This window comes from Typopeltis vanoorti, chromosome 7 (genome assembly GCF_054136105.1).
Source record: "Typopeltis vanoorti isolate ZY-2024b chromosome 7, IOZ_Tvanoo_1.0, whole genome shotgun sequence".
Classification (NCBI taxonomy): Eukaryota; Metazoa; Arthropoda; class Arachnida; order Uropygi; family Thelyphonidae; genus Typopeltis; species Typopeltis vanoorti.
Window position 1 is genome coordinate 74,061,186 of NC_143555.1, and position 22,736 is coordinate 74,083,921.

Here is a 22,736-nt window from a genome sequence, read left to right on the forward strand (position 1 = left end):
ACAATTGTCTACACTCGTTGTAGCATAGAGTAATCCCTGATATTTAAAACATCGAGGGAGGGGTCCCCAAAATTCAAGTTTAAGTACATGCGCACCATTCTAGGAAATGATAATTATAATGGAAATAACCTTTATAACAGAACTGAATTTAAACTAATTTTAAAAATAAGCACCATTGGAACCATATTAAATCAAAACATATCATGTAAAAATAGAATTGCTTTTGTTTTCTAAACCATGTTATTTCAAAATCGTGTAAAAAAAAAAAAAAAAAAAAGCTGTGTGAAAAGAGAATTAGCTGTGTATATTTGTAGAAAATTTTTTTACCTTGGGTATAATATATGTTAAAGATGCGAAGCTATTTTAAACCTGGTTTTACTCCATTTCCCAAGTAAGCAAACAGACAAAAAAGTAATGTTTTCACCTGCACGTAGTGCAAGTCTAGGTGTCCCACAAAGTAGTGCAAGTCTAGGCAACTCGTGGTAAAGGTGGAATACGCTGTGATCACTATTCTTAATATTTACCCTTAATGCAAAGCCCATCTCCTTGAGGAGATGTATGATGCTATGTATTAAAGGCAAAGGGCCACTACTCAGACTGGTTTCGACCTTTATTGAGGTCTCATCAGTGGGAGCCAGGGTAAGAAATACCAAGGTTAAGTAATACAGAGATTATAAGTATTTTACCAAAACAAGTTACCATAAGGTGCTTTGACCTTATTAAATAAAAATCTCAGGATGAGAGATAGATGTAGAAAGTTTTTTACCTTGGGTATAATATATGTTAAAGATGCCAAGCTATTTTAAACCTAGTTTTACTCCATTTCCCAAGTAAGCAACCAGACAAAAAAGTCAAGTTTGCACCTGCACGTAGTACAAGTCTAGGCAACTCATGGTAAAGGTGGAATAAGCTCTGATCATGATTCTTAATATTTACCCTTAATGCAAAGCCCATCTCCATACATCATAGCATCATACATCTCCTTCTTGAGGAGATGTATGATGCTATGAATTAAAGGCAAGGGAGCCACTACCCAGACCGGTTTCAACCTTTATTGAGGTCTCATCAGTGGGAGCCAGGCTAAGAAATACCAAGGTTAAGTAATGCAGAGCTTATAAGTATTTTACCATAAGGTGCTTTGACCTTATTAACCTGGTTTTACTCCATTTCCCAAGTAAGCAAACCGACAATATATATATATATATATATATATATATATATAATGAAACTAAATAAAACTATATAGATGGTAAACGTAATTAAATTAATAACTATGAATCTATTTGGATCCAAGACCTTCTAAATAGAAACTATACTTTAAGATCTCTTATCTTTAAAGGAAGATTTCCATTCTCTCACTCATTCTATTAATAACTTGTTTTACGTGTACTTAATCAGCCTACTAAACTGAACATTGTTTTTAACAATAAATTCCTATAAGCAATAAATATTCATTCAAGTCAGTTCTTCATCAGATCTTTTCTCAAAATATGAAACTTCTTAGTGCCTCAGTAGTGCAATTGAAAGAATGATGGCACATTGCACCCTTCGATTGGAAAAGGCCTAAGTTTGATTCTTGTTGTGATGGGACGAATCTTTATAATGTTAATTTTTTTTTCCCAATTGAAGGCGAGTTAGCTGATCTCATAGGAGGTAGCAGGATTTTTTCCCTCCTGGAAACTTGGTTTTTCATCCCAGATACAAACAAATCGGCCTTCAGGACACATGCACTTTACAGACAACAAAAGCACTAGTGGTGGTGGGCAGTAGGTAGCATGTAGATGATGGAAAGGGATATAAGTGGTGGACACTGAGAGTTATAGAGTAGGTACCCTACCTCAATGAATCGTTGGACTCCTTGGAAGTGTCACAAAATTATAATAATAATTTCCATGGAACTATGCAGTGTTTCCTTATTTAGCATATATTATTCCATTCATCCTCATTGTATCATTAAGTGCAATTATTCTTACCTCAGGCAATTTAATTACAAGAACCAAATTCTTTACCAGAGAAAAATAGTTTCTTTTACTACTTTATAGACAATGTATCAAAGTAGTCTCTCTCTCATTAAAGAAACTTTACAGTTTCAGATTTCTATAATTCAATCACTTGTTCTGAGGAAATAATTCTTATCACTAATGTCCTTGAAACAGAAGATGAACCTTTCCATTTTGTGTTTCTTTTAACATTGAAATAGAATGTCTACTTAATATCTTCTTTTATTTACTAGGCACTTGTTGACAGTCTCGCTTTTCCAGTCAAAGGATTCACCTTGCTAAGATTCCCTTTTCAGAATCTTCAATTAATATATTCCAACTGTCGAGTTTTTCAAAAACTTCCTGAAACAAAATTCTCTGGTTTGCATTATTAATCTCTCTTCTTGTTTCCTTCTGTTACCAAAGTACTGAATGCTCTCTCTCTGTCAGCTATCAATCACTTATAAACCTTCTCAGTGAGCATGCGCACTTGTTCAACTAAGTGGCAAGCGAGAAGCTAGTAATGGCTGACAAGTTTCGTCGTTGACAAAAAGAGAATGTCTTTACAACGAACAACAGATATCATAGTATATTTAACAATTGAGAATTACAATAAAGAATATTGAAATTAGTATAATTATCTAATATGTGGTAAATATGATAAATCTTACATACTGTACATTTCATTTTAACATTAACATCCTTAATCGGAACATTGCAAGTGCCCATTATACATAATAACGAAACCAAAACTAATAAAATACTAATGTAGAGAAACAATTGTAAAAATAGTCAATTATAAATTATGACTCTTTTTACGCATATACCAGGTTGGTAACTTAACAAAATGAATACTCATTAGTTAAAGAATCTCTTTTGCATCAGTCACACGCATGCCATCTACGTTCAGAAAAGTTATTCTTTCAAATCCATTCTTCCTTTTTTTTTTTTTTTTTTGCAGCATAATAACAATTCTTTTGAGCTTTCTTTAGCTTGCAGAGCCTATTTCTTTTCATACTCAGGTTTCTGTATAATATTTATAACTTCTGACTTGCACTAACATCATCCTCCTTATGCACATGATATTCCATCCACACAGTGTTGTCTTAAGAATTTCTTCCTTAACACTGTACATCCATTTCACTCCTATCCTCTTTATTCTTCTAACTCTCTAGAGCAGATTCCAGTAGTGCAACATGAGGGATTATATTTTTTTTTTTTTTATATATAATAATTTTCTATATAATAATTTGCTTTGGGGTCTTGAGACTTCAAAAGTCAATTTATTTTCAATATCCTCATTTTTTATTATACCAGCATGTTTTTATTTAGTAGTGCAAGCCTTCTTGTTCTCAACTTCACTATTCAGGGTTTTTTTTTTTTTTTTTTGTTGCAGCACTATTGTTCTTGTGTATTTTTTATTATTATTATTACATGACACCTCCAGGGAGTCAAAGGACTCATTGAGGGAGGGCACCTACTCCACAACTCTGTCTCCACCATTCAAATCCAACAGCTACAATGAACCACAACTACACCAATGCCATCTAGCGCCCACCACCATCACTAATAGATTACAGACAATCACAAACATCCATGCCCACAGAAGGATTCAAACCCACAGTCTTTTGGCTGGAGAATGGATACGCTAACCACTCAGCTAACCAGGCCGGCAACCATTTTATGGGATTACTTTTTTTACTGCAATATCCCAACAAATAAATCATGAATATACTGTTCGACCACAGATGCGAGACCCATCAACACTTCTGCGCATGGCAGAAAAAGGCGAGTCCATTCCGATAATAGGGTAATCAATGAATTTCGAGGAATAAGTGTTTATTTTCATAATTGTCGGAAAATTAGCTTTTCTATTATGAAAAGTCTAGTTTTTAAGGTGGTAATTATTTTGCTTCAACAGTTGGAAAATTTTGCATATAAACAGGGCCGGCGGAAGCGGGCATACAGAGCATGCGGTGCCCGCATGCTCTGTATGCCCGCTTAACTTATGAACCGCCAGGGAGTGGTTCATAAGTTAATTTTTAATAAACAAAATTTTTATCATAAAAACAAAAAATTCTTAGAATGATCAATATTAAAATAAATAAGGCCGGATACACCGAATAAAAGTGTTTAAAAAATGTATATTGCTGCCTCTTTGATCAGCCGGCCAGCTGTTTACGATTTGCAGCTAGAGCAGGCTAAATGCTTGCCAGCAGAATATTAAGTCTACTGCAATCTATCTAAAGTGAAAAGATGAATGGTTTTTATGTGCAGAAACAAATTTTAGTACAAAACATTTGTTGCTAGTTAACCAGTCATATGGTACACATCTCAGTAGGCTACTAACAGTAGCGCAGTGCAGACTATTATTTCGTCTCTGTGTCGTGTTGTGTAATAATTTCTTGTGGGTATAAAATAGAAATGGTATAATAAATTTAGTTTAATCCTTTATCCAAGTGTGAGCAAACAAAGTTTGCACCTGAAAGTATTTTCAGGACTGGGGTAAGGTGGTACAACACCAGGGCAACTCGTTGCAAAGGTGGAGCAAGCTACCAACACTCCTATCTCGGTATCTCCTATAATGCAAAACACATCTCCTTGTGGATATGTCTAATGTTATGCATTAAGGGAAGGGCCACTACCCAGACTAGTTTCGACCTTTATTGAGGTCTCTTCAGTGGGAGCCAGGCCCAAGTGGAGATACCAGGCAGAAGCATTAGCAGGTCATCTCTACCTATAGGAGTTGCCAAATGGTGTGCCACCCTGTTTTAATAAATTACTCTGGATTTAGAGAAAGATGTTGAAGGTTGATAGCTTGCTCCACCTTTGCAACGAGTTGTCCTGGTGTTGTACCACCTTACCCCAGTCCTGAAAATACTTTCAGGTGCAAACTTTGTTTGCTCACACTTGGATAAAGGATTAAACTAAATTTATTATACTCTAACCAAGTGAAAAATAAACCTTCAACATCTTTCTCTAAATCCAGAGTAATTTATTAAAAAAGGGTGGCACACCATTTGGCAACTCCTATAGGTAGAGATGACCTGCTAATGCTTCTGCCTGGTATCTCCACTTGGGCCTGGCTCCCACTGAAGAGACCTCAATAAAGGTCGAAACTAGTCTGGGTAGTGGCCCTTCCCTTAATGCATAACATTAGACATATCCACAAGGAGATGTGTTTTGCATTATAGGAGATACCGAGATAGGAGTGTTGGTAGCTTGCTCCACCTTTGCAACGAGTTGACCTGGTGTTGTACCACCTTACCCCAGTCCTGAAAATACTTTCAGGTGCAAACTTTGTTTGCTCACACTTGGATAAAGGATTAAACTGAATTTATTATACTCTAACCAAGTGAAAAATAAACCTTCAAAATAGAAATGGAATCAAAAATTTAAAAAAAAGTTATTCAGTGCACAAAATCGTAAGCGTCATGCTGTGAAAGAAGCAGATATTAAGAAACAAACTGGGGCTCTTAATAAATTTCTTAAAATATTAAAATATTCTGATGCAGATTGTAACCAACTCGATAGATCAGAAATCAGAGTTGAAGAACCGTGCACATCATCCAGTTTTCATGAAGGTACTATTGAACAAGATAATTGAACATGATTGAAGTGAAAAATAGTTAGGATTTAGTCAATTACAACAAGCTTTAGTTGTAGTTGACCACGAAACTAACACATTGCTAGTCTCTGTAAATTTAGAAGATCCAGGTGAATGGGGATATATTGATGAAAAATTATGAGCTGTTTTAATTGAAATGGGGCCTGTTCAAAAGAAAAATATAATATATCCCAGAGATACATATGGTCGTAAATTTGGCGATACGTATTATAATAGAAAAATGGAAAATGGGAGCCCGTGCCAAGAACATGGCTCATTTATTCCGAAATTTTAAATTCCATTTTTTGCTTTTGTAGCAAACTTTTTGCACCTACTAAATCACCTACTAAGTCTTGTAGAAGGTTATAACGATTGGAGAAATTTAAGTACAACTTTACGTAGACATGAGACTAGTTTAACTCACATAAAAAATTTCTTTAAATGGAAGGAACTTGATAAAAATTTAAAAAAATAAAACTATTATTGATTTCCAGAGCATGTATGAAATGGAAAAGAAACATTAGATGAGTGTTTTAGAATGCTTGATTGAAATTATAAAATTCCTTGGTAGCCAAACTTTAGCTTTTCGCGGATCATCTGATAAATTATATTAAAGGAATAACGGCAATTTTTAAAATTAGTCGAACTGTTTGCGAAGTTTGATCCCGTTATGGAAAAATCATGTTGAAAGGGCCCTACATCGAAACAATAGAGAAAACACTATTTGAGAAAAGACAGACAAAAGGAAATATTGGAAACTTTAAGCAACACAATCAGGGATACAATTTTATTATCAATTCGAAAATCTAAATATTACTCCATAATTTTAGACTGCACACCTGATGCAGGTAAAACAGAACAAATGACCATTATTGTTCGCTTTGTTTCCTGTGACAATGGAATTATCAAGATCAGGGAAAACGTTTTAGGTTTTGCAGATATATCAGATTCGAACGGACATGGTTTATGTGCAACAATAATGGAACAACTGGAAAAATGGAACATTCCCATTGAAGACATGCGAGGTCAAGGGTATGAAAATGGGGCAAATATGAAAGGAAAATATATGGGCTTCAAAATTTGCTTTTGAACAAAAATCCTCAAGCATTTTACGTGCCATGTGCTGCTCATACTCGAAATTTAATCATTAACGATGCAGCCAAAGTGAATGCAGATACAATTAGTTTCTTTGCAATTATTCAAGAAATATAAAATTTCTTTTCATTCTCTTACAAATGTTGGGCAATCCTTTTAAAGTTCGTAAAAAAACTAACATTGAAACAGCCATCAGAAAAGCGATGGGAAAGTAAAATTAATGCAATCCATCCTCTACGATATCAGTTAGGAGAAATTTATGATGCACATTTTGAAATTTTAAAAAATGAAAATTTTAATAAAGAAACTCAGCACGAAGCACAAACATTATGTGCTAAAATAAAGAACTACAAATTTATTTGCTCTCTTATAACTTGGCATGATTTACTTAACAGAATAAACCCTGTGAGTAAAATGCTTCAAGACAAAAACATGAACATTACACTTGCTTCAGAATCTATCGAAAACTTAAAAATATTCTTACAAGAGTATCGATCAGATACAAATTTTAAAGAAGTTCTAAAAACGGCAAAAGAACTGAGTGAAGAGGTGGATGGAGAACAAGAATTTAAAACTGGTATGGAAGTTCGACAACGAAAGAAGACAACAATTTGACTACGAGCATCATGACGAAATGCCACAATTGCCAGAAGATAAATTTAGAGTGAATGTGTTTTATACACTTCTAGACGTTACAATGTGTTCGTTAATAGAACGTTTTGAACAACTAAAAACATAGACTACAAATTAAAAATGAAGATTTACGAAAAAATTGTGACGATTTAGAGATTCTCTTGAAGGACTGCAACAATAAAGACATAAATGCAATAGAACTATATGACGAGTTATGTGCTTTCTGGGATATTTTTCGGAAGGATAATTTAAATATTCAAAAGCCTTTTCAATATTCTTAATTTTATTGTGTCCAATAATTTATCTTTCCCTAACTTTTCAATTGCTTTAAGAATACTATTAACCTTACCTGTTAGTGTAGCGAGCGGTGAACGTTCCTTTTCCAAGTTGAAATTGATTAAAACCTACTTAAGAATAAGTATGTCACAAAAAAGGCTTGTTAGTTTGGCGTTAATAGCTATTGAAAATGATATATGTGCGGAATTAAACATATTTCTAATTTTGTGAATATGAATTAAAAAACCTTGAAATTTTAAAAAAAAAATTTCAAGTATATTTATGTAATTTAATTTATTTTCTGTTATTCTGTAAAGATGTCATTTTTTGAATACTTATATTAAATGTTTTAATTATTTCTGAATTCTTTTCTTATTTACTCATCTATTTTGAGTTTTTTTTTTTTATTTTTCTAAAAGATAGTTCCACTTTTTTTAGTAAGTTGTTCCAGAATTTAGTAACTTGTAAAATGCAAGAATATTTTAAGCTTTAGTTCAAATTAATTTTAACTTTAATTAAAATTCATTTTAATTTTGTTAGCGATTCGGGTTGGTGAGAAGGCTATAATCCCTGTATCATTATATTCAATGATTAAAGTGAAGTGGCTTTATCAAAATTTGCTTTAACTTTTGAGAATTTTTTGAATATTCTGGTTTTTAACGATTATCCTGCCTAGCCAACACTCCCGGTTCGTTACATTTAGCTAACCAACATGTGGCTGTTCTGTCAAAATTTATTTAAGAAATTTCAAATAATTAAAATTTTTATTATCGTAAAAGAACCACACTCTCCCGGATCGTTACAGGGGTGCTTAGATAGAAATTGCATGCGGGCACCAAAGACCCTAGCACCGGCTCTGCATATGAAGCACATGATTTCACATGTTAGTGAAGCATTCCTACATCGCCTTATTCCTTTCTCCCCTTCAACATGAATTGGCTCTTATTGGAAATCTGCCAGCGAAGGATCTGGCATCTGTGACCGGACAGTACATTATAAAATAAAATACAAAAATTAGCAGTAATGTACTATAAAACGCTAATTATTGTAAGAAGAAACATTACAGCAAGTATAAATCACCTATTTTACAGAAGCATTATGCAAACCAACCCCTTTCACAATATAGCCTCAATATAAACACTGAAATGAATATTAAATTTACACATTAAATTAAACAGTAAATTTCAAATCAAGACATAACTTGATTTGAAACATACTCTAAGTAAACTTTTTTTGAGTTCCTGCAGTGGCAGCCGGTAAAAATTTTAAGTGGGGATGCTGCATATAAAAAAAAAAACAATCCTAATCAGTAACGAATTTATTAATAAATAAATTTGCATATTAAAAATTGCTTTATTAAAAATATTTCATCCTCACCACAAAGACCAATAATAATAAAAGTTTCGTATCAATAGCAATGACAAGCCCAAACGAATATCGGCTTTAGATTGCAGTGCATTTGTTTCATGTAACAATAATTGAAAAAATATAATTCATTTCATATTTTCAACAATGATTCGTCATAATTCAGCCTTGTATCTATAAATAAATAAATAATTATATGTTATTTTAACAAAATAAAATAAGATTTACAAAAAATAGTTCACCATGCACAAGCACCAATAATAAACATTTCATATCTCACAGAAATAACATGCGTAAGCATACTAAAGATACACTGCCATTTGAACAGTATGGGAATGACGTAACGTGCAATGACAAGCGCAAAGGAATATCGGCGTTAGATCGCAGTGCATTTGTTTCGTAATCTAAAGCATTAATAGAACAATTCCAATTATTAACTATTCGATCAATGTTGAAATATAAGCTGTAACCTTTAACATGTTGTATTGCATTTATATAATGTTGTAAGCATTATTATTATTTATAAACACAAACAAAATTTAATTTTTTCATTGGGGGTGCTGCAGTGTCACAGTGCTTATGTACGTGCCGCCACTGAGTTCCTGCAACATGAAAGTGCTGGTATTCAAAAATGTTTAAAGTTACATTTGTCAGCTAAGGTCACCTAAACAATTATTAAGATTTTCAAGTATCATGTTAACTGCACACAACAAAGCATGATTTATAATTAACTTGTAATATATATTGATCTTTAATTGACCATGATTTATAAACATCTAATACCAACAAGTTTCGCCAACGGGGCTGTCCGACTTCTTCAGGTAAGAGAAAAAATTCAAAGTGGTGTTAAATTATTAGTATGTATGTCGCGCCTTATTGTCCTTTATATATCTTATCTATAGTTCTTTCTACCAATTGTTTTGCTGTTCCTGTTCCAGCCGCTAATATACAATGCTTCGTCTTAATTAGAGCCGATTTCTATCAGACACCGTTCTTTCTAATGGATCACGTGTACTATTCTTGCAGACAAAGAGAATGCTCCAGGCGAGAGCCAAATCCTTCTATTGTTGTAGATCTGGAGTTCGCTCCTTTTCGGAATGAAGAAAAATTTATTTGTTAATACAGCTGCGCATTTTTGATTCCTATACAGGAAGGATATTCCTATCAGAGAGTTAACACGCAGATAATCACACGACCTTAGAATCTATTATTTATTTATACCCTATTAGTTTATTCCTCAATCAGCAGTCGTAACTAAATTTTCTCCCCCCCCCCGCACTTGTATTTTACACAGGTTCTAAATTTAGCAAGCGGTACATTGGCATGAGAAATCAGGCAAGTTTCTTAGGTATAGAAAACAAAAACATTTATTTTTTTCGATGAGCTACAGCCAAGGAGAATAGAAGTTGAATTGCAAGATAGAGAAAAGAGCACATTTGAGGCCATTTGGTGTGAGATTGGCTAGCAGAACTAAATATACAATAGGGTGCAGCTATAGACCGGGTGATGGAAAAGATGGTGGTGACAGTATGCACAAGCAAATAGAAGAAATGAGTGGAAGGAGGGTGATTATTAAGGGAGATTTCAACTATGGTTGCATTGATTGGAGTGAGGAGAGGACACACGGGAGGAAGGAATTGGATTTTATGCGGTTATTAAGGGATAACTATCTGTGACAGCATGTAATGGAAAATACTAGGGGTCAGAGAGTGCTTGACCTAGTAATTACATCTGAGGATTTGGCTGTAACAAATATGACCACATTGCCACCAATCGGTGAGAGTGATCATAGGGTCTTGACTTGGGAAGTGGCTAAAGGTGTAGAATTTTCAATTAAGACAGGGTACATGTGGAATTATCGGGCTGGAAAGTATGACAAGCTTAGGAGTTTGATTGGCTCAGAGCCATGGCATGTACAACTGCAAGGACTAGAAGTTGATAGTGCATGGGAGGTAGTTAAGAAGTGCTTGCATGAAGCAATGGCTGACTGTATACCTAGAGTCCGAATAATAAATCAAGTAGGGGTTAAATGGATGAATAACACCATTAAGCTTGAACTGCAAAAAAAGAAACAACTATGGAGGGAATTTAAGGAGAAAGGTTACCGGCAGGCACATGAACGGTATAAAGCGCAGGCCAGAAGGGTGACGAGTGTGGTAAGAAAAGCAAAAAAGGATTACGAAAGAACATTGGCCATGCAGGCTAAAGAGAATCCTGAACAGTTTTTTAGATATATAGCAAGTAAAAGGAAAAATGTACATGGCAGAATGATTTTAAAGAATGCCGATGGTAGGGAGGTAACTGAATCAGTTGAGATAGCTGAGTTACTGAGTGAGCACTTTGTAAGAATATATCATCCAGGTGGTGACATTGCAGAAATGAATAAACCAGTAGATTATACGGGAATTGTGGTGAATGAAGTGGAGGTGAGTATTTTTTGCATAACCTCAATGTCAATACATCTGTGGGATTGGATGGTATACCAGCTCGTGTAGTAAGAGAAACAGCTAAAGAATTGTCAGTACCCTTGACCATTTTGTTTAATTTGAGTCTCGGGTCTGGGTTAGTCCCGAGCGGGTGGAAGGAGGGGAAAATAGTTCCACTGCATAAAGGTGGTTCCAAGACTGCTGTTGTAAATTACCGACCGATTAGCATATCAGGAATCATTGTCAAGGTCTTAGAGAAATTAGTCAAGAAAAGAATACAGGATTGGATAGATGAAAATGGGATATTGTATATGGGACAACATGGTTTTGTGAAGGGTAGATCATGCCTCAGCAACTTGCTCACGTTTTATAACACAGTGATGGCTGAACTGGATAGGGGTAATGGGTTTACAGTGATACTACTGGACCTTGCCAAGGCCTTTGACAGGATACCACATGGAACCCTAATCAGTAAACTGGAGCAGATGGGGATAGATATAGGGTTGGTAAGATGGATAGGAGGGTGGTTGAAGGAGAGATACCAGAGAGTGGTTTATTCAGGAGTGGAGTCAAAAAGACGGCTTGTGACTAGTGGAGTGCCGCAGGGCTCTGTTCTTGGACCACTGCTTTTCAATTTGTTCATCAATGATATTGGAAAGGATTTGAGAGGAAGTGTTCACTTGTTTGCTGATGATGCAAAGTTGGGTAGAGCAATTGTGAGTGCACAGGATGTCAAAATTTTACAGGATGATTTGGATAGTTTGGAGGACTGGGCTAGGAAAAATGGGTGTCAGTTTAATGTGGCAAAGTGTAAGGTTATGCACTTTGGGGTGAAAAGAATAGCAGCAGTATATTGCATTGGTGGAACCGTACTCCAGGAGATTGATGAGGCCAGGGATTTGGGAGTGCTGGTGGATAGGGAGTTGAAGTTTGCAAAAGTGACTAAAACAGCTCACCAAATCACTTGGCTTATGAAAAATACTTTAACATGCAGAGACAAACAAGTTGTAGTTCCTCTGCATCGCACCTTGATAAGACCCCATCTGGACTTCTGTGCCCAGTTATGGGCACCAGGGTTTCTTCGTGATGGGGAGGAAGTGGAGAGGGTCCAGAGACGAGTGACCAAGATGATAGCAGGTCTGTGGAATGAAGCTTATGAGAATAGGTTGAGGATTTGTAGGTTGCAGAAATTGGACGATAGGTGAAAGAGGGGTGATATGATTGAGACATTCAAATTACTGAAGGATTTTTTTATAAGATTGATCCAGAAGATATTTTTGAAAATATGACTGGTGGTGGGAGGACTAGGGGCCATGCATGGAAGCTGGGCAAGAGCGTGGTTGACACGGGTGTTAGAGCTAGGTTTTTTACTTGGAGAGTGGTGAATGAGTGGAATAAGCTGCCAGAGTCTGTTGTGGGTGCTACGACCGTGAATGAGTTCAAGGCAAGATATGATAGATACTGTGTGAATGTTGAATAGTTGTTCCAGACATGATGTTGGGGCCTCCCTCGATGAGTCTGTCGACTCCTTGGAGTTCCCCAGAACAATAATAATAATAATTTTACACAGAGATCAAAATTTAGCTTCAGACATATAATAACTTGTTCTTAAAAGGATATCTCAAAATTTCTCAGACAATCTATCTAATTATAACTAAGTAGTCACTTAACACATTTCCAACAGATCAATTAATCTAATTCTCATTAACTTATCACAGTTATATAAATGAACATTCCTTCAACTTCCCAGATTAGACTACAATATACCAAAATTCTATTATGGGCATAACTTAATAACAATGAACTTCTGGAAATACAACCTCTAGTTACAAAGTAAAACCCTATAGTCCAGACAGTCATAAAAAGGTCCTATCACATACACGGTTAGCTTTCACTAGCTCTAGTCCTGGTCTCAGTACAAAAGACAATAAAAGTTTCTACTTTACCGACCACGTGGGCATAACCTCAATCTTTGCTGATTCCTTTCAGTTAGGTTCCTAGGTCTGCTATCTATAATTTCCACCGACTTAGCACCTGTGATTACAATCACGAATCACCGCTATTCCTATAACTTTAACGACCGTTTCGACACCGTTTCGACAGATAGGCACGTACAACTCAGCATAAGGCTGCGGTCTCCGCTGGCTGCATGGCTATGCCGTTGCTATGCTTGAAGCGGATCGCTACCTGACTTTGTAGCCATCGTTGACCTTCCTTTTAGTCATTGCCACGAACTGCTTCCATCGGAACCAACTTTTGAGGGGGAGAGAGAGAGACACCACCAAGAACAGAGGACTAAGAGAGGGCTATATTCACTGGCATATCCTTATATATCCCCTAGTTCTCTCTCCCAACTACGTCACTGGTTGCTCACGACACCTAACTCTTTTTTTTTTGCACACTCCTCTACGCTTCTTCCCCGAAATGCACCCTATCACGTGGGTGCAGTACACGTGTCTCGGATTTCGCATTGCGATGCTCCGGGATTATGTTGAAAAGCCGATTAGGCTAAAGTTGACTTGGCTTAAATTTTCTCCTTCTAAAGTAACTTTCACTAAGACCTTTTAGACTCTGGTATATTATTTCTAAGACAGTTTACAAATTATCACTTACAAAATTCTGTTAATAAAATATTAATACATTAAAGTTTTCACTTACACCTATGTACAAGCATTTCCTTTTTATAGTTTTTAGATCCTAGTAAAATCCTGAATGAAATGTTCAATAACAAATTGAACCTTTCATTCCAGATTTAACAGTGGCTAGTACAGAGAAAATGGAGTAACACTATCGTATAAATTAAACATTAAAACAGAACGTGTAACATTACATGCATGGAGCGTGTTGCATTAATCACTGTTATGAGATCACGTTCGGTAGTTTGAGCGAAATTAAATTCTGGCAGACTGAGTGATCTTAAGGTTTTCCATATGTCAGTTATTATCATTCCTGGTTTCTGTTAAGATTTTCTCCAGAATGGAGGACTACAACGGCTTCTTTGAAATTTCTACAATGGAAATCTTCCAGGTAAGGCATGGAGCTGCTATCCCATTCAATGGTATGGTTAGTAATAGTGAAATGATGGGCTAGACCTGAGTTGTTGTTATTAACAACTCCTATAAATGATTTTTTTCCGATTTCACAGCTTCTCAATATCCGTCCTATATAGCTTAGACCACAAGTACATGGGATGTTGTACACTCTAGTGTGTTTGAAAAAAAAAATTAATGTCTTTTGACGATCTTAAAAAGTGATGGACAGTTTTTTCTGGTTTGAACACAACTCTAATGTTGAAAGGTTTAAAAAGTTTTGCGATCTTCTCGGACACTGTACCTGCATAAGCAATAACTAAGGATGAACTGTATTGAGTGATGGTAGGTTGAAGATCAATATATATTACAATTTAATTATGTTTGAATGACCAAATGTAATCTAAACAATGAAAAGTGATTTACTCAGATATCACTTAATTACCATGTTAAGTAATACACATCTATAAACAGATATCAGTGTTAATCCAGATTGTATATTCTGAATTACTTCAAATGCAGGCAATTTGCAAAACCTAAAAAATAATCAGATTTAGAAAAAACTTAAAAATTAACTACTAATAATATCTTTATTATCAAAATGTTATAAAATTTTATTCAGATTATTTAACTAAATCCTAAAAGCATTCAAAACTAATGAATCACTATTTGGAAAATTTCAACAATGAAGCAGAACACTTTTATGAAATGGTACTTACCAATAACAATTTCATCATCTGTCTGACTACTGCCAATGCATTCAAAATTAAAGTTACAGAGAGTACCAGCAAGAGTTCTTTGAGCTTTAGAAAGGGCTATAAAAAATATTATATATATATATAATTAAATCTCTATATTGTTTATAAAAATATATAGATTAAAATGAAAAGAAAGAAGTGGAATGGATAGTCTTAATTCATAAATTGAAAATTCCAAATTATTTTCTATTTTATATTGTAAAGGAAAGAAAGTAGTAGTAGTACCATCAAATACATATTTATGAAATGAAATAGGCATAACTGATGCTATTTGAGCTTGTTATTACAAGTGTATCTATCTGGGATCATTTGGGAATGCAGCTAATGTATTTGGGATCTATTTTGAATGAAATGACAATGACAAACTGATTAACTGTTCCTTGAATGGGTTAGTGTTTCAAGTGACTCCTGGTACTGAGTCATGTATTTGTACCTGCAGTTATCCAACCCTTCAATTATATGACTGGAAAGCTCTCCCACTGTGATTCGATAATTGAGGGATGACTGTATATCAAATACAGCCATTCAGTTAAAATAACTTGTTTCATCAAAACTTTGTTAGTATCCTCGGAGTATATGAAACATTAACGAGAATCACGGCAGTGACTCCGAAGTCGAGTATTATAGAATCACACTTGTAATAAGAATAGTCATGGCCAAAATTCAAACTACTGTAACTAAATCTCCAGGATTATTTGGCCTCCAGTGATGAGTCCATGGCATCTCCATGGATTCATCACTGGGGGCCACTCCATAGTACACCAATCTACTTTAGAAATGTAAGTTTATATGAATGTGTTTATTCTCTGTATTAAACTGAATGATACTGTTGATTCACCAATTATATTCAACAGGACATAGATTATAAATTTGAGGGATAAATTTGATTAATGAAATAGCTAAACTTAGAAATTAACAAAAGCTGTTGAATCCTTCTTTCTCATTCAACTTGACAAATCCTGTACTCAGGAATTCCCTCTTAATGTAGACATTCAAAAAATCCCAGCTGTACCAATTTAAACCAAATATGGATGTTTCTTTTGGAGACATAAGCCATTTGGAAATAGGCATAATCATGATAAGCAGCATCACCATATGCAAATATTTACTGTAATAGAATGCCTGACTTTTACAAGTCTAAATACAGCAAAAGACTGACTGGTTATTATAAAATACATTTGAGTGTGACCAAGAGTACAACTCTAATCTCAGATTTGTCCAAGAATTTTGTCAATTTTTGCATGTGAAGCATCTTCAAATGCAAAATTGATCAAGTTTCTCTTCTATCCAATGAAATACACTGCTCATGTCAATGAAAATGTCAACAAATAATTTAATGGATTAGATAATTTTACCACTGAGTTACAAAATATATTATACTTGTCAAGAAATTATATTCTTTTAATCCTTTACCAATGTAAACAAACAAAATTTTTCATGCGAAGTATCTTCACAATTAATCTTCTTGTACTCTTGCCCACAATGTTTTTGTTATAGGGAGTGCTGAGGCAAATTAATGAAGTCAATATCTTCTTATATACAAGTAAACTAGTCATGATGATACTAAGATGTTGATTTCACAATCAACTGTCTTGGTATTCCATAGCAGAAACATTATGGGCAAGACCACTATACAAATAGATTAGTTATGAAGGTACTCCCATGTGCAAACTTTGTTTATGCTTGGGTAAACTAAAACAAGAATATAATTCCTTGTAAAGCATAATATACACTGTAGCACAAGGGTAAAAGTTTCTATAAATCTCTCTATCCATAATATTTAACAGTAAGGTGAGACACCATTTTACAACCTGTATATATAAAATATGACTTCGGCATTGATTTACCCTCTATATGCAAGTAGATACTTCACATGCAAACTGCTATAAATAAAGGATTAAAACAAGAATATATTTCTTCTCAAGTATAATATACTATATGAATTGCTCTCAAAAATCACTCATAATAACTGGGTGAAGAGAATGATCTAATTAGTAGTAATGTGTTCAACACTTAAATGCTGCAAGAAATGATGACAAATGACTATTCTTATTTAGATTTTTTAAAATAAAAATAAAAAATAAAAAAAGCGACTCCCAGCCACAAATAGTTGGGAATCTATAGTACATTAGTACAGTAGATAGACTAAGCATTATTTTCCTTTTTTTTTTTTTTTTGAATTTGTTGTTTTATTTTTTATTAGTTTTAAGATATTTTTTCACCTAACCAAAAACCCTGCTCTAGAGATCAAACATCAAGCCTTTTTTAAAGCCACCTCAGACCTCCAATAAGTGAGACAATAGTCTCACAACCAGGATGATGAACGTCTCTCAGCTAAAGACACAAACATCCAGGTCTACAGTGGAATTTGAATCTGCAACCTATTTGCTGGAAGCTAACAACTTGGCCAACCAGGGAGACTATACATAAATGGACTGGAAGAAATTGATGAGGCTATGGCTTTGGTCATGGTGGGCAAGGAGCTGAAGTTCGAAGTGCATACTACAAAAGTGGCATCAAAATAACTCAAAAAAAGGTTACTTAGATATCAAAGAATACCCTGACAAGCAAAGATAAAGAGGTTATTATTCCTCTCTATAAAGTTTTGATATAGCCACATCTGGACTATTATATACACATTTAGTCACCAGGATGTTTCTTGGTGAGTGACCAAAATGGCAACTGGTGTATAGAGTGCTCACCGAACATTTGTGGATTACTAAGTTCAGGTGATAACAAATGGTTATGATACAAACATGCAAGTTATTAAATGTTACTCATTACATTTAAGTTACTAAAGGAATTTCATAATACAGATGCTAAAGAAATTTTCCAATGCTTGATAGGGTAGGAGAGAGAACAAGGAATCACCTTGGAAGTTGTATAAGAGTATGATTAACAAGGTATGAGGAATAGAATTTGAATTTTTTTTTGCTTGGAAAGTGGTTTATGATTGGAATGGGTTATTAGGGTGTGAATACTTTGTCAATGAAAGAGTTTAAAGGGAGAGAGAAATAGGCATTGGTGAATAATCAATAATGTGGACTTCCGATGATAATGATTCTGAATACTAGGAAGACTTCCATGTGATAATAAGTGTCTCTTCTTGATAAACTGAAAGCACCATTTCAGTCTTTTCATGTATACAGTTTGTATTATAGAACGAGCAATGATTGTCAGGGAGTCGAAGTTCAGGAGGCATATTACAAAGGTGATAGAAATTACTCTTTGAAATGCTTTTATGTCAAAAGCACAATTACAGATAGGAGTGACTAAGTTTATTATTCCAATTCATAAGATCATTTTTTTTTTACCGTATTTTGACTATGGTGTCAAAATCTTCCACATCGCCAGAACTTATGCAACTTGCATGAAATTAAACGATTGTCTTCCCTTTCGATATATATTAGTGACATGACTTTCTAATGCCTCATTATATATGACTTCTGCATCACTTCAATCTTGGTATCTCTCCAGGATCTGGCTTCCACTGATGAGACCTTAATAAAGGTCGAAACTAGTCTGGGTAGTGGCCATCCCATTATGCATAGCATTTTAAATGCCCGAAAGGGTGTGTGTATTTTACATTATGGAATACATACCAAGGCAAGTGATATGAAGTCATTAGCTTCTATATACAAGTAGCTCAGACATGAATATATTTCACATGCAAAATACTGTTTTGTTTCCTTGGGAAAAGGATTAAAACCAAGTATATAATTTCTTGGTATCTTTAAAGTACGATAAATCCAAGGTAAAAAACTTTCTACTTATACACCATGGTGTCAAAATCTTCCACATCACCAAAAACTTGTGCAACTTGTATGAAATTAACGATTATCTTCCCTTTCGAAATATACTAGTGACATGACTTTCTAATGCCTCATATATGTAGAAAGTTTTTTTACCTTGGATGAAATATACGTTAAAGATACCAAGGTTTTTTTTTAATTTTTTTTTTTAAATACTTGGTTTTAATCCTTTTTCCAAGTAAGTAAAACAAAGTTTTGCACATGAAATATATTCACGTCTGAGCTACTTGTGTATAGAGGCTGATGACTTCATATCACTTGCCTTAGTATGTATCGCATAATGCAAAGCACATACCCCATTTCAGGTGTGTATAATGCAATGCATAATGGAAAGGGCCACTATCCAGACCAGTTTTGACCTTTATTGAGGTCTCTTCGGTGGGAGTCAGACCTAGGAGAGATACCAAGGTTGAAGTAATGCAAAAATCATATCTCTCATATACAAATTGTAAAAACTCGATTGTAGCTTAAATATTCTAAAGTACATTACATCGTTTTTTGTTAACAGCAGTCAAGTCCGATGAGAATGTTGTAAAAATAACTTGTTTGTCTCTGTATATTTTGTACTAGATATTTTTGTAAAAAACCCTTTGGAAGTTAACTGTATATACTCCTTTAATAAGAATACGTTAGAGTGTTAAAAACTAACGCAATGTTTTTGCCACCGAAGCTGTATATAAAGGCTTCCCAGCTTCCAGTCATCGCCAGAGAGAGGGAACAAATTCGGGAGTCCATAAGAAAGTCAGTTGGCGGCAATTATAGTCATTGGAGGCAGCAGTTAGAGCTATTGGAAACGGCAGATAGAAAAGCCAGTTGTCCAGGCCTTACAGCAAGCCCAAGCAGAGGAAATAAGGTGATGTAAATTACCCGAAGCAACTTCACTTGGAAGATTTTCTTTTTCGCTGTGGGAGAACAACCTTTTGCCGGTCGCAGTCTACAGACCACTATTTTTCCCAATGAGATATTACTGAAGCCAGACATTCCTGAGGAAGCTCAAGATCTGAGATGAAAGAAATGCCATAAGACTGTAGTGAAAGAATTTTGACTGAATATGCAATGCAGAGTCTTTTGTAAGTTCAAACCTTTTGTATTTTCCCTCTCATAGTAGGTTGCAGATGGGCTTTTAAGAGATTATTCAATAGTAGTAAGAATTGTCATTAAGAGAATCGATTGGCATATCGGAAGTTGATATAATAATTGTAAAGATAACTTAACAGAGAGTTAGCTAATTCTTTGCGAGTATACTAGAAGTTTAATAAGTTGGAATTGTAAGCAGAGAGTACATAGGATTTTGAGTTAAAGAGATTAATGTAAAAATAACTCTAACCTTTTTGCAAGTAAACTAGGAGTTTAATAAGTTGAATTTGTAAGCAGAGAGTTAATAGGTTTTTGAGTTAAAGAGATTAATTAATGTTGAAGTAAAAAGGTTCTAATTTGTGCTAAAGAATTTTTATAGATAGATAAAGAAAGCAATCTCTATATTGTTTAATTCATGCATATCTCATATACATGAATTAATGTAAATAAACGTGTTTTGATTTTTTTGTTAAAGGAGTAAAAATAAACAATCAGGAGTGCCTGATTGTTAATTTTTACAACTGCACTGTTCCTAAATAAATCAGACTTGTGAGAAAGAAACTAAGTGAGATAGCCGAAGTTTAAAGTTAAGTAAAAGAATAGATCATGACTGCTTGTGTAAAGTTTTATTGAAGGAATTTGTGTTAGAGAAATCTGCCAGCCATATTATTCAGTTTTATGATAATTAAATGATATTAGTGGCGCAGTCTAAATTAAATAAATTTTCTAGTATCTTAGGCATAAGACTCATAGTGCGAAGGGTAGATAAACATAGTACATAATAATAAAAAACGTGTAGAATAGTAAAGATAATAAAATAAAGCATTAAAGACAGTAGAAGATTTTACAATATATATATTTACATAAGTAATAAAACAACCACCCATCCAACAATATGGCATCCTCAGAACACATACTGTGCCAGGGCTATTTATTCAAATGACACATACAGCTCTTGAAATTGAGCTTGTGGACCTTCACGATACCTTTTTAGCCAATTGCTACAATCCTAATAAAATAGATAAATACGGCATGCATGCCCTTCCCATCCCATCCCTGCTATCTATGCCCATCTCACATATTAAGAGTACATCAAAAAACTAGGCTAAATTCTCTACATCCATTTTCAAACTGTTCATTCAGCTAGCTTTCTTTCCTAAAGATAATCCTCTTGCACATCCTGGAGTGTATAAAGTTCCTTGTTTAAAGTTTTTTCATTTGGTTAAACTATAAATTAAAGATGCTAAGAAATTATAATCATGGTTTTATCCTTTATCCAAGTGTAAACAAAGTTTGCACGTGAAGTCACTTCACGACTGGGCTACTTATATATAGAGGCTAATGACTTCACATCAATTGCATTAGTATCTCATAATGCAATGCACATATCCTTATGGACATATATAATCATGACTTCACGTGCAAACTTTGTTTGCTTACACTTGGATAAATGATGAAACCATAAATATATAATTTCTTGGCATCTTTAATTTAAAGTTCCTTGTGTTTGCAGTTTAGCCTACTATGAGCAGACAGACTGGTAGATCGGTCAACACCTCCCTTGAAAAACACAAAAATTACATCTGCGATCATTTGTATGATAAATTGGAACTGGCAGATACTCTTTCACATAGGATTAAATGGAAGAAGAAGATATTGGTATTACACAGATGTCTCTATGGGTCCGAGAGACTATTTTAGAATCAGCTATGAAGCACTCCCCTAACCTCAAAAAGTATGGTTGCATTAATTTGCCAAAGATCTGGAAAACAATCATTCTGAAACCAGATAGTGTGATGTCTTCAAATAAACTTTATGGTTATATGGCCTACAGATGGTGCCATGTTAGACATTAGTTCTGTTTCAGTTACAATTTGAATTGTTTCTAATGATTTAGTTTGACTACTGGTATACTTATCACAGTTATGTGTTCTGATGATGCTGGAAGAAAACCAGCAAAATATTAATAAGTTCAATAAATTTATTTTTTCCTCTATATAAGTATTGTTTATGCCGTCTCCAGTACCATTATGAATGCTAAAGAAAGTGATGGATGTACTGATTAATGACTTTAAAGAAAAGTATGATAGTATATAATGAATCCTGCTACTCCACTGATGTGTCCAGTTAATAATGCTAAGCTAATTTGATGTATTTTATCTATTTCCATCAAAATGTAATACACTGATAGAACTGTATTACAGTTCACTTGGTCACAATCACCTTGAAGAATCTTATTGACTACTGCCTTCGCCAATTTGGCATTATCAGCAATTAACTGCATAATCTTTTCGGAGAGAATGTTGTTCAGTGAGAAGTTGGAAGTACAAAATCAGGAAAACTATTGAGTGGATTCAAGTGTGGTATAAATAAGTATGTACAGAAAAGATTACGCAATGCAAATGTGTCACAGGTTTCAAATCTGAATGGGTTAGTAATGGCATTATGGAAGGAGGAAAGGGGATATGGCAAGACCCGAAATGCATGTATATAAATGCCAGAAGTGTCAGAAATGAGGGAGAGAAGTTTTGGCATTGGCGAGTTTGACTTATAGGCATTCAGCAGATTTCAGGGAATACAGAGGGAATAGGACAAGAAATGCAGATTGCTGAAGAACTGCAACCAACAAAAATAGGAGTTAAGGATTTTAGGGCTGGAGGGAGATGACTCATTTGAGAC

At 34.5% G+C, this 22,736-nt stretch overlaps 1 protein-coding gene across 2 annotated transcripts in view; it reads right to left on the minus strand.

Moving 5' to 3' along the window:
* Window positions 1–22,736, minus strand: part of Graf (GTPase regulator associated with FAK) — a 573,290-nt gene that overhangs the window by 474,527 nt on the left and 76,027 nt on the right. For both annotated transcript variants that reach the window (XM_090395958.1, XM_090395957.1), the window contains one exon: window positions 15,130–15,225. In XM_090395958.1, coding sequence (XP_090252084.1) covers window positions 15,130–15,225 — 96 coding nt within the window. The remainder of the gene's footprint in view (window positions 1–15,129; window positions 15,226–22,736) is intronic.